This window comes from Syngnathus floridae, chromosome 7 (genome assembly GCF_059516105.1).
Source record: "Syngnathus floridae isolate MCC-2025c chromosome 7, RoL_Sflo_1.0, whole genome shotgun sequence".
Lineage (NCBI taxonomy): Eukaryota > Metazoa > Chordata > Actinopteri > Syngnathiformes > Syngnathidae > Syngnathus > Syngnathus floridae.
In genome coordinates, this window is record NC_142419.1 from 16,203,752 (window position 1) to 16,217,133 (window position 13,382).

The 13,382-nt window shown below is 42.4% G+C and overlaps 1 protein-coding gene across 3 annotated transcripts in view; it reads left to right on the top strand.

Moving 5' to 3' along the window:
• Positions 1–13,382, top strand: part of cadm1b (cell adhesion molecule 1b) — a 172,969-nt gene that overhangs the window by 75,620 nt on the left and 83,967 nt on the right. For all 3 annotated transcript variants that reach the window (XM_088381252.1, XM_088381250.1, XM_088381251.1), the window contains exon 9: positions 3,522–3,634. In XM_088381252.1, the coding sequence (XP_088237378.1) occupies positions 3,559–3,634 (76 nt within the window). In that variant the 5' untranslated portion in view covers positions 3,522–3,558. The remainder of the gene's footprint in view (positions 1–3,521; positions 3,635–13,382) is intronic.

The following is a 13,382-nucleotide window of genomic DNA, read 5'->3' on the forward strand; positions in this document are numbered from 1 at the left end:
GTTATTGCCAGGTTGAGAGATGAATGACAGGGGGGAGGGGAGCAGAAAAAAAAAAGGGGGGGAGATTTAATGAAGGAGCGTGCGAGCGTTGAATAGGCAGGTGCTGGACTGGGCACCTGCAGCTTTTAATAAAGATATCTGATATTAGTCGGCTTTCATGAGTCCAGATAACACCTGCAATGTGTTGCTCCTTTTGTTCACTGATATTTGGACGCTAATGTCACATGAGAGGTTTTCATCTCGCAACATGTTTATTATTGCGGATGTTGCGCTAATGAGGCAATGAGAGAAGTTTGGCCCATGAGTACAGTTTTTTTTTTTTTTTTTTTGGGGAATTAAATAGCAATGTAGGATATTTGGAAATATCAAACATCTGAATGAAGTTTTAGGACATTTTCCCAACAAGATTTTGCGGCCTCCCGGCGGGTGCCTTTCATCTGGATTTTAGGAGATGAAAGCTTAGTTTATGCAGGCATTTTTTCCCCCCTCTAATTAATATGCAAATGTGTCCTGTTCCATAGGGAATGTATTGCTATTTAGAGGAATTGTCCTCAGACACGTCGAGTGAAGATGCACTCGGTCTATTCAACTTCACCAGCCGTGATAGTGAGACGTCAGAAAATTGCGATTTAGCCTCATTAACGCACGGCCATTACAAGACAATACTGCAAAGAAAGTGTTAATGGACACACGATTTATTACTGAAAGCAAAGGTACTTGAGAAAATATTCCCTGCAGCACTGAAATATTCCAGCACACCTTTTATGATCCTCAATGCAAATGAAGCGCCTTTAAACAGGACTCGTGATGTTGATGAGAAGATGTACTTTATTTTTAAAGTGGTGCATATGAGACAGATACTTTCGTCTCCTATTTTAAAAAATGTACATGGAGCACTTGAAATAAATTAATGTTCGGGGGGAGGGCAACAGGTCGCTAAGAGTACAGATGAGCGCTAAATGGCTTGAAGAGGCCTTGAGGTGGAAGTCCTCAAATGTTGGAGACTCGTAATGTGGATTTATGTAATAAAGAGGAAAAAGGCAAGCTTTTTTTGTCATAAATAAGCAAATAATTTCAGGTGTGCCACACACAATATGCAGGTAGGTACCCAGACCTGCTAGATGTTTCGCACCTCAAAGGCATCAAGAATTGATGACCTATGGTGTTATTTTGGGAATATCATTTCCTGTAATCATTCACCAATGTGCTTGAGATGGGCTAGCTGGGGATTCTATAAAAGTTGCTACGGCGTAATACGTAGGAAAATTATTGGTGACATTTTTACCGCGTTATTCATTCCATCGTATGAATGTACAGCTCATATATTATATGCCATGGTAAGCAGAGAACCTTTTAGGGTGTGGTTACTCTTTGGTGCATAAGGGCCACATTTGATTCTTAAAATGCAATAATAATTATTCATAATTATAACTAATCTGAATTTTTAATAAAAACATATTTATTTTATTAACATTTGTCTACAATGACAATCTACAGCAATTTATTACAGCTATTTTTTGAAGTAAAGTTGAGTTGTAATGAGTGCAAAATTTTAATTAACCTGGAAAAACTCAGCTCATGAAGTTTGGAATCATCAGCTGAGATCTTCACTCAAAGAATTCTAATTTCTAATCTAAATTATTGCTAAAAGTTAAAAAGCTGGTGGCCCAGTACGGACCCCTGAGGCACACCAGCGCCTTTTAAGTGCTGTGTTAAATTCAAACTTTGCCCTATGTTACAGTGGGCCTGCCTAAAATCATACTGTGATTTTTCTGAGTCCAACCTGTGCAAACAAATATGTGCCTAAATTGTGTCCAACTTTGAGAAGCGCTGCTAAATGCTTCCAGGAGCAGGAGCCTCACCAAATTGGTTTGTGTATGACTCGCCACTACATTAGACTCTCGGAAATTGTACACACCCATTCCTGCTTATTATCTTCTAGTATTTGTGTGTGGGCGGGGGTCAGTTGCAAGGCTCTGATTCAATTATTCTTTCCTTCACAACAGGAGGAAAACATTTTCATGGTGAACGGTTTTTGCCTAAATAGATTAGCATCTGAAATAATTCAATTTCCCCTAATTTGATTGATTCCCTTAGCAAGAGTAGAAGTGGGAGCGGGGTGGGCTGGGGGAAAGAAATCTTAATTTGAAACCATTGCATTTCTAATCAAACATTAAAAACCAAGAAAAAGACCCGGGCTGGAGAAAATCTTTTACTCGCACTTTTCACGCTAATTGAAAAAGCAAATGCTGACGGGAGCTCATATTAAATAGCCGCCAGTCTGCTTTGGAGCGAGCTATAAAACAAAACAAGGAAAACAAGCTGCTGTAATGACTGATGTCTACTCTTTTGAAATTTTCCAAGTACCTGTACTTTCTATTTGTATAAATACATTTTCCCATCTTTGGGCTGCACGGATGAGTGTTAAGTTGAAAACACCTTGCGGAGACATTGAGTGTGTGAGTGGCAGGGAGAACCGGCAACTGGCGAGCCGCCACAGATAATAACATCTGAAATAAATTTGATGTGCGCAATTCAATCTGTATGGAGAAAGAGAGCGAGCGAGAGAGAGAGAGAGAGAGCGAGCAGTGAACTTGTAAATGCTATCTGCTCATCCATGGAATGAGGACTGACACGACGGGCCCCGCCAAATAGATTGCGCAATTAGCGGCCTTTTGTGGCGTTTGGATGCGTGGAGATCGTCACGCTCCCGCAACGTTTCCAATTCCCAGTGTGCTAACTTTTATGAAAAGAAGAGACATTGTGTTAATTATTCTTTGAGTTTGCTGCGATTCGACAAGAACTTGCCACTGCTTCATGTTAGAACTACAGTGGAGGTAGTATATTTATAAAGTGCAGTACTCCATTAGCAGACAGGGGGCAGTCTGTAGTAACATTGAACATGATAGGGGGGCATACAAACGTCTTCATTTTTTTCCACGCATTTTCTCATTTCACTTCTTTTTCTATTAAAATTACATTTTGTCTATATGGGTGCACTCAGTACTCACTTTATAAAATACACTTTCTGAGCCAATGTAAATATTGCTGACACTTTTTCAGTGACACTGTCATAGATGCATTGCCATTACATTCATTCCCACTAAATCATAGTCAGAGACGTTTCCAAGACGTTTGATAGTTTGGGTTGCATATTAAAAATATCTGTCAGGATTAAATCCATATATGCAGTTTGTTTGTTTATACAGTATGCACTGTATCTTATGTTTGAATGTGTAATGAATATATATAATTGTAATTTACTTGATTGCTTGTTTTGTATAAAAAACACATTTATTTTATTCTATTTCAAAAATATAACGACGCAGTGACCCATGAACATACTGGGCCGATATTAGCGCGTCAAGTGTGCGATGTCCTGTTTGCCTTTTGAAACCGAATGCAGAATGCTTGACTCGACGTTTGATCCCTCCTCCTCCTCTCGCCCGTCCCCTCCTCTCTCCCTTCCCTCCCTCTCTTCTCCTCATGGGTGCACATTTCCATCCCATGGCCCTCTCTAGGTGATCTAACGCCGCCAGTCTCCAGCAGGTGTCCAACATGGCGAGCACGGCAAGCGGATCTCTCGCTCTCTCACTGGCTTTTGTCGTGATTTCAATGGGCTTCTTCCTCAAAGGTAAGTCATTATGGATTTGTCATTGCCATGTTGACGACGCAGTGTCTTAAAAAGAGGGAGCAAAAAAAAAAAAAAAAAATTGGGGAGAGCGCAAAGCTGGGGGGGTGTTGGCACAAGTTGTTTGCGCGCAGCGCTGGCGCACGAGAGTGCACTGGCTTTTCTTCATCGTCTTTCTTATTCGCACCCTTCCGCGCCGAGGTTGGAGTCCGCGACGAAACAGCGCATGTTATTCCTCGTGCCGCATCCCGGCCGTCAATTCGGCTTGGGTTTTAAGCGTGTTGTCGAGAGTTGCGACGCGATGTCGCGTGCTGAAAGTTGCGCACAAATATACGTACGTGCAGCGAGAAAGTAGCGCAGTTTGAATCAAGTTGAACGTCCCGCAATATTTCATAACACTACAGCTTTAAGTGTGCACCCAGGCAGGAAAACACGCATTGCAGCTGCGTTTTCACACAACGTGTCCTCCTTTGCGTGTGTGCGTGAATGTGTGTGTGTGTGTGTGTTTAACAACTGACATGTCTGTGCACGAATGCATGAAGCAGAGCGCGCACTTTCACTGGCTGCCTAGTCGTTTCCCTGCCAAAGACCTCCCCGGTTGCAATAGACTTGCAGTCGTCGGTGTGTATCCGTGTGGGTTTTAATCTGTGCGCGTGCGCGCGTGCGTGTGAGATACCCCTGCTGACACCGGTGGCGCATGTATAGCGGGTAAAATGTCAGCATGCTGCTGGGTTCGATCCCGCGCAGCGGTGTGTTTTGTGCTGTTGCTACTGTTGTTGTCACTTCCTGGCTTGTGCAAAAATGGCAAGCATGTATGTTTTTTTTTTTTTTTTTTTTTTTTAAATATTGAATTGCTTGTGTACGTGTTTCAGGCGCTTCAAGGGAAGCGCGGGAAAATGTGTGTTTATAAAAACGTGGCAAAACATCAGCACGGTATTTTCAAGGTATCGTGATTGAGCTTAAGACATTCTGCTTCCTTTTGGTTGTTGTCAAAACGCAATAGGATTCCTAAGCGGCTTAAAACGAGCATTTTCAGTTGTAAGTCGTCTTAGTTCACGAGGAAATTCTCGAGGTAATGGCTGAGCCTATTGGAACTCTGTTGCTAACCAAAACAGCAGCACCAAAGATGTTGGGTGAATGTGGACAGTGTTAAATATGATCATGGTTTATGTGACTGCGCTAGCACAGACTTTATTATTATTATTATTATTTCTGAAGTGTTATTGTACTATATTCATGTTTACACGCTGTTCCAGTCTTGCTCACGTCTTCATTTCTCCACTTTCACTTGACATCAGTTATCACAGGTGTGGTGGCTTGATTGACTAGTGGTTAGCGTATCTGCTTCACAGTTCTACAGTTCTGGGTTAGAATCTCAGGTAATTCATATTAACGACATCACCATTCGGGAAATAGCTGGAACGCCATGACACATTGCTTCAATCTCAAAATCTGTATAAAACCAACAAGTACGTTCATCAATACAGCTTTCAAAAGTGAGCACAGTTGAATTTTTTTATTTACAATTGTCTCACGAGCGTAGCCGTCATCCTTCAGCTGTCTCCACGTACCGCTTGTATTTCACAGTTGTTGATTGTATTATGCATCCGATTGGAGTGGAACGGCGTTCAGCAATGTCTTACCCCCGTCCAGGCGTTAATTTAATTAACCTCACAGTCAAAGAAAATAATGTATTGGCTTTGCGTCGCGCCGCACAGTAAGTGGACTCGTATTCGGACCTGCGCCAGCTGGATGCGGATGAAAAACAACAGCAACCAATGCCAGAGGTGGCAAAAAAAAAAGTACTCACACTCTGAATTTACTGTAAGAAGTACACATAGTCAAGTCAACTGATTTTTACAACAAGCAGCAGCGTTGCGCAGAAGGTGCTGTCGTAAACAACTCGTCTTAAAAAGACGCTCTGAGCTGTTTATCGCCACCGCCTGTTGAATTTTACATCAAGTGATTGCACTTTGGGTATTCAAAACAACTTTGCCTTGATGAAGTCCACTTAGCTCATTGCTAGCAAACAATAGAAAATGCCATAGATGTGCTAATAAATAGCTTTTTCCGGTACGTATCCGCTTTTGCGCTGAAATAATGAGTGAGAAAAATCGACTATTTCTACTCCATTTCTTCACTGGATTACCAGATTGCTAATCGTGCGCTAATCGTGAGTCGTGGCGACGTGTCCTCCCCCGACGTATTAGATGGCTTCATGTGAGAAAAGGTATTGTCGCTTGGAAGCTATCCGTCAGGCCTGAGCGATGGAGAAGTGGATCAATGCGGAGCTGTCACTGAGCCCGCGGGCGCTGCTGAAGGACAGCGTCTCAGAGAAACAAAAGGAAACATACAGTTGTTAGTTTGGGGGGGGGTTGCGGTTGGCACGCTCCACTCAAGGCAGCCCGCCGCCGCCGCCGCCGTCTGGCAGCCAGCAGTTTGCCAGCGTGAGTGATCGCTCGTGTCCGTCTCCCTATTCTGCTCCCTCGGTGATGATACAAGTGTTGAGATCACTCAGATTGACTTGTTGTTGTGGCTGCCGGGTGTGTGTGTGTGTGTGTGGGGGGGGGGGGGGGGGGGGGGTCCACATATCGTATTAGAGCGCATCGTGACAGGATTTTTTTTTTCAGTAGTCTGCCGTTCGATGACCTCTCATTGATAAAAAGATGGGTGAAATTAATGAAGATTATTTTCTGTTCAGTCTTCCTGTCTACCGGATTGTCAGTTGGTCTGTCGGTTGGCCGGATTGTCGCTTGGCCGGATTGTCGACGGGTCTGTCGATCCGTCTGTCTTTTGGTTGGACGATCAGTCGGTCCGTCTGTCTGTCACTCCGTCTATTGATCTGTCCATAAAAATGAAAGCAAGTGATTTCATTTTTAACGACCGTACTCTTTCATTGGATTGTCAAAATATCGATTCTAAGGGAGGAAGCGATCAATGAATCAATGTATTGTCGCGTGGGCAATTAATAAGTCGGGAGACATTTCCTAACGCCTTTATGGGGTGCGCAGACGTGTCAAGGGACTATTCAGACGAATGACAAAGTGAGAAAAACCATGTTGCCTGAAATACAGAAATAGAAAAATGTGCTTCAAGGTGAGACCTGTTGACATGTGATTTATTTCATAATTTTTCAATAATTACATGCAAATTAATAACTTGGATTCTTCCTCAAATGATGGCTCCTCGAGTCAGTTAATAATTCACACACCTGACTCCATAAAAGGACTCGTATTCTAGCAACGTGGTCAAGGATGATGATGATCCCGCACTTAATGTCCCATCGATAGAGCCCACGCGTGAGCCCTGTGCATTAGATCACCCCAGTACATCATTTGTAACAATAATTCCCTCTTCTATTTAAAGAAATCGAATTTATTGCTCATTAAATTTACATTAAACAGCTTAATAAGCCCCCCCCCCCCCCCCCCCTACTAATTGCTAGATAATGCATGGGTCTACTTAATGTGCTGCTAACTAATCTTATTATTGGAAGGGAGCTTCGCATGGAGAAGTGCCACTGACTGGATACTTGCTCCGGAGTCATTTAGGCCACTTCCTTTGTGTTCATCACATTTGACATGGCGGCAAGCCTTTCCTCTTCTTCTGCTCTGCTTCCATGTTTACGTGAGAGCTAACCAACTTGTGCTGAGCCAGGTCGAGCTGAATGACTTAAAAAAAAAAAAAAAACATTTTTTAATTGACGAAGCAAGTAAACTTTTCTCTGTTATTTTTATGTGTTGATTCAACAAAAAAATAAATCAAAATATTGAAATAAATATAAAATACAACTATAAAGCAAAAAAAGTAAAATAAAATTTAAATAAGATATTAAATACAACAATATAAAATATAAGAATATTATATAAATATATATAAATATTAAATTAGAAGAGAACATTTCTCACCAATCACTTAATGATCCCTCACAGCACACTGGTTGAGAATGACTGATTTACACCATGTGTGTCTGTATGCTCGCGGTGAAATCCAATAAAATTGATCAGGGCCGCAAAGGTTTCTGACCTCTCAAAGCAAATATGAAGTTTTCAGGTCGGCAATGGTAGCTAGCTAGTTTGCAAAGAACAGTTTATTATGTGGTGGGGGTATAGACTCCTTGAATGTGTTCGACCTCCTACAAGGTCAGACGAGCGGCAACTCGGGTCAACTCTGAATCACGTCTTCAGTCAAATAGAACGAGGAAAAAAATGGCGTGAAAACCTTGGGAAGCATCTCTCTGATGCGTCCACGTTGAAATGTAGACCGGTCAATTAGGGCAAAGAGAAGATGACAGAAGCCTCCATTCATAACTACGCCGTGTTAATGAGGAAGCATCAATAGCGCATTGTTTTTCCCGCTTGCTCTCACCCGATTGGCCGCCGTCGCAACAACGCTAACAATCGGAAGGGCAAACTGGCGCCTTCTGAATGGGACATAGACAAGACCGCATTAGTTTGGCTGATGGAGCAATCACAAGCCGCCTTTAAGTATTTTCCCCCTTCCTTGTGACACACTAAACTCAAAATCCCATCTGGTTTGAAAATTTTAAAGAATGATTTCCGCGGAGGACGTCCACAGTCTTCGGGTGCAATCACGCCTCTCGTTGAGCGGACGGACAACATTTCTCTGCGACATTCAATCTCTGGCTGCCACTTGTCGCGCCAAAATCACAGCTTCGTCTAGACAGCGTTGTCGGGGGGCATGATTTGAAAATTTAGCAATTTTTCGGATCTCGTCGGATGGCCAAAATAGACACGTTTTCTCGAATTATTGATTTTTATCCAATCTCGAGCCCAACTCGGAATTATCGTTCAGCATTTTGCTTTTATTCTCCCTTTATTGCCTCTTATATGCATTATACGCTTTGCTTACTCTTATTCCACTTTGTTTTATGCCCGGCTTAAACCAATACGCACCATTGCTTCTGTCCAAATGAATGTAGAGTCGCCTTGACCTTGCGCTCGCTTGCTTTTTTTTTTTTTTTTTTTAACCACGGTCGTAAATGTTTCTGGCACAGGCTATCATTTAATTCAACGGAACCTTTGCATTACAGTCGCCTGGCATGAGTTAGGATGATAGCATTTGAGTACTCTTCATCAAATTCAAATTAAAATGCAGTTTTCATATTACAAAGGCTACAATAAAAAAAAACAGTTTTGGTTGTTTGCTAGGCTATATTTTACATTTATGTATATCACAAAATTCCTCCTCAGCGTTTAATCTATGTATATGTACTATATGTATTATCCAGTACAAAAATTCAAACGGAGCACGCCAATGTGTGTTTAATTAAAGCGGAAAACGTGGCAAAAATCAAGCTAGCAAACTTTAGCGCAAAGTTTTAAATCAGGTTTTAAATACACAGTGTAGTTTTCTTTTATTATTTTCCTTGACAGTAATGTTTCGAGAGGGAGCAGCATTAAACAGCTAGAAGCCTCTTATTGAAATATTTTTTTTTCCACTATCTGCTAAGCTGCAAGTTTAAGAGCAATTTGCTGAGCCCTGTTAACTGTTTTAAATTGTTCATATAATATGTCTCCTTAAAAAAGGAGTCCCTGATAAACCTTTCCACCGCCTAATAGGACAATAATGTGCCACAGCTGTCACTTTCCGATAAGAATAAAAATGGAAAATGGAAATCAATTTGTGTCCCTGATTTATATCTCACTGAAATTTAAGGGACAGGTACTGTTGTTTTTTTTTTTTTTTTCCTTAACACATCTCCAGCTGGAGTGCTGTTTACCGATGCATTTATGCACACGGAATGAAACGTTATTCCCGCACGCAGCGGGATGTGTGGCAAAACACGGCGACAACTTTCGAGTAGCCCCCTCCCGCCGCATTACTATTCCTTTCCTCCTCCTTCCAGACACACTCTAATGTTTCTCAAATTTTATTTGAACAGCACATTCAGGGATGGGACGGGGGTGGGGGTGGGGGTTCAGCAATGACTCCGGCAAATGCAATAAAGTAAAAGCAATATCCCGAGAATAATCTTTTGTGTGTTGTTAGCAGAAGTGCTACGTGAGGCGCCGACCGGAAAGATTTTTCATTACCGATCAGACGACGCCATGTTAGAAAATGTTGATTACATGCAGAGTCAAAAGTGATGTCTTCAAATTGAGGAGTCCAAGTGCATCTGTTAGGATTAGAAAAAGAACTTTGAAATGGTTTGTTTGTTTGAATTGAAGCTGTTGTTCCATTTGGTCGGTTGGTGTTTGTCAGTCATTGTTATTTCTCTTGTTAAAAAGTTAAGCCCGACCGATTAATCGATTGGCCTATTTATTTAGCAGATAGTAGCGCTTTTAAATTTGGCTAAAATCGACCATTTTTGTTCCGTTCTTTTTCTGCTCTGCGTACCTGAGCCGTTCCACCGTCCCCCTCAAAACAAAGTTCCAAAGGGGTGGAAAATATTGTTGTCAATTGATTTTATTCAAAATTATGCTCAACTCCATTTCCCTAACTATATTTTAAGCTCCCTATCAAAGTAACAACGTTCAATTGTTTATAGTCAAGGTTGATTCCCGTTTCTTATTCAAAATGTACAACTTTAGCATAGCATTAGCATAAGTTAGCGACGCCGCGTTACAACTCGGATCAAATAAATCGGGTTACTGCAGTAGGAATTGAACCTGGCTGAGCCACTCCTGTACGAGAAATAAAAAAACATGTCTTTTCCATAATATATCCCCTTTAACAGGTTTTTGCGCCGCCTGCCTCAGGGACGTCACGCTCCTGATTTCATCCGCACGACGACAGACCGTCTTAATTACTTTCGGACGTGGCGCTCCAATCCGTCTTTGTCAGGCTGATCGGGAGTGTGCAGACCAAGCACAACGGGCCAGACTGGGAGCCTATTGATTATTTCTCATACTTGAGTCATTGCAGCGCACACACACCAAGACACACACACGCGGGAGGCAATAGAGCTAATGGAAGGGGAAAGTCAAAGTCACATTGTTTACATCGTGGATGACAGCTAAATGTATTTGGGAGGAAATATGGGCCTGACGTGCTGGCTCTCAAATGGAGCTCTGTTTTGTATCTAACAAAGCATCAAGCCGTGAACTCAAAACATGTCACGTTCGATCTATAAGGGGACTGATATGGATGCGTTGGTCCGTGTAGTAAAATCCCAAAATATCGACGTTACGCGTTTACAACATCAGGCGGAGAGACTGAGCAGCACTCTGTGGCAACCTCGGACATGAATAATCAATACTGTACTTTATGTGCGGACTCTAAATATTATATAGCAAAGCCAAGGTGGTTATATTTATAGAGTGCGTTTCGTACGCGAGATAACCAAAACAACTAGCAGAGGTAGCTAGCAACAAAACAAAATGTAGTCTGAATAAATGTTTGACACGGCAATAAATAACAGTACGAGTCGAGATAGGCCTGATCTCAGTCGTCACCCAGGCCTGACCTAGTCTTGCTTCTGTTGTTTACAAAACACTTGATTGTTCTCGCTTCTAAAATTAGATATAAGCCCACAGTGGCTCGGTAAGTAATTGGAGGCTAATACCGTCCCCAAATCATCACAAGTTTTTGTTTCTATTTCCTTTCTTCCTTCTGGGGGTGTTTTTGTTGGGCCTTGCTTAATGAGCTATGGGCTTTAGAATAAACCACAGTTGAGTGAAAATGTTTTTGGTTGCTTTTGTTTCTCGTCTGGGAGAGTGACGCACTTGTACAAGCGATCGTTTAGCTGGATACAAAGCGGGTAAAGTCGACAAAGTTTGTTTGGTTAGCAGTTGCGGGAGAGGATGTGTAGCCCACAGTACGGTTTGGAATTTCTTTTTTAATTCCGTATAGCCGGGGCCCGACTTGTAGACTCTCGCCGCTTCACGACGCCGTGTGCAAAGTATCACCTCGGTGCTCTCAACTTTTCGAGTGCAGAAAATGAACTTTGCTCGGCTCTCATGCTGTTTATCGAGCGTATGGATTTTCTCCCTGCGAGGCTTCGCGTCTCGGGTTGGTGGGGGGAAAAAAAAAGAAGATCCGTCTCTCTTGTGTAAACTGCCTGTCCGTTGGTTGTAAGTGCTCTGTGCTACCGCCGCTCACTCGCGTGTGGGTATGAAAGCTGCTCGTTATCATCGTCATAAAAATCCACATTTTATACATTTACTTGTTTTTCTCTGACTGGAAAGTGACTCACGCCACTTTGTCCTCATTGTGTCTCGGGAGAAGCGGCTTTATTTCCGCACTATAGCGCATGCCAGTAGGTACTGTACTCGAGTACATCCATACATGTCACGGCCACGATGGATGTCATGTCCAGAGAGAGTCGAACGAGGCCCAAACCACTCTCGCTAAAATGCCCGTAATGGCTCGCGTTGTTATTGAAGGCTCGATATTGCTCGTCGAAGCTACACTCTAGCGTGAGAGCATTACCTTTGAAAAGTATAATAAAAGAAGAAAAAAAAAAAAATCAGGACTCAGCACATTAACAGAGATGTATTTATTAGAAAATGCATTTCATCCGTGTGTTTAGCGGGACCATCTTTAAAAACACCCGAAGGGACGCTAGCTATAATATTCCGATAGCGCGGTGATTGCTAACCAGTATTTTAAATAAAGACGAGAAGAATAAAATCATTTTACAACTCAAGTCAGGGAATTACAAATCCCCCGGTCTGGCTGAGGAAGGAAGATGTAAAACGCATCAATACATGTAAACAGGCCTCATTAAAAAGAATCGCTTCTCCAGACCTCATAAAGTGGCGGCATATTGTTATTGGGAGGAAGTTAACGTCTATGAGCACCAAAATGACATCCATCAATTCCGACATTTTATTGGAAATGGTGGATGGGCTGCTCGCGAGATGTAAATGGTTTTGTTAGCGGGCGGCTACGCTTGGACGGGCCTGGAGGTGCGCTGTGACAGAATGAATGGCTTTGAGCTGCAGGCTGCTGTATTGCGCTCCATCAAAATATCAGTCAATGTGTCACTCGGGATTCATGGGAAAGTTTCCCCATCCAGTTAAGAGTCCGGGTGTCGTCACCCTGTGCGCCGCTATTTATTCTAGACTCCGCCCCCACCGAAAGCAAATACGGTGAAGGAGCTGTTCTGCTGCACTTAATTGGAATGAAGTTTTGTCATTTAAAAAATGTCCTCCAAAATCATATTCAGGTACTGTACGTTCTTTTCCCAAGCTATTTTTATTTCCTCTTTTTAACTATTGAGTTTATGAACGCTTTCATGTAAATCACATCGCGCCGTTTAAATAAATCCGCCTCGCTCCGTCTACCGATCCAACTAAGGATTATTCCGACTTGTAAAAATGTACAACACGCATTGTATTTGTCACCTTCATCAAAAACATGTCGTAAAGTTTGAGCTGATTGTTTCTCACCGGGAGAGCGCCGACGGTTCTTTTATTCTCCAATCACGTCGGCTGCCAGTTTAACTTCCCCTTCAGAGTGACGTGACATTGAATTGCAAATGACAGCAAATGTAAAAGTTTTTAACAAGGTGTGACAGCAACCCGAATCCTCCCAATTAACATCATAATCCATTCTGATTTGGTGCCAGGGGAAAGTGGGTGAAATCCCTTTGCCGGCGTTCCGCGAAGATGCTCCGGCGCTCACTCGCTCTGGTGTATTTGCATGCGGCTGTGTATCATTCTGACATGTCGGCAGCGCTCTTCTTTCACTGTATCGCAGCCAAGATTTATTTAAATAGCGGCCTCGGACCAGTGGAGGTTAACTCGCTGTAATCCGTCAAAAATGTTTGATATCAGATTTTTTA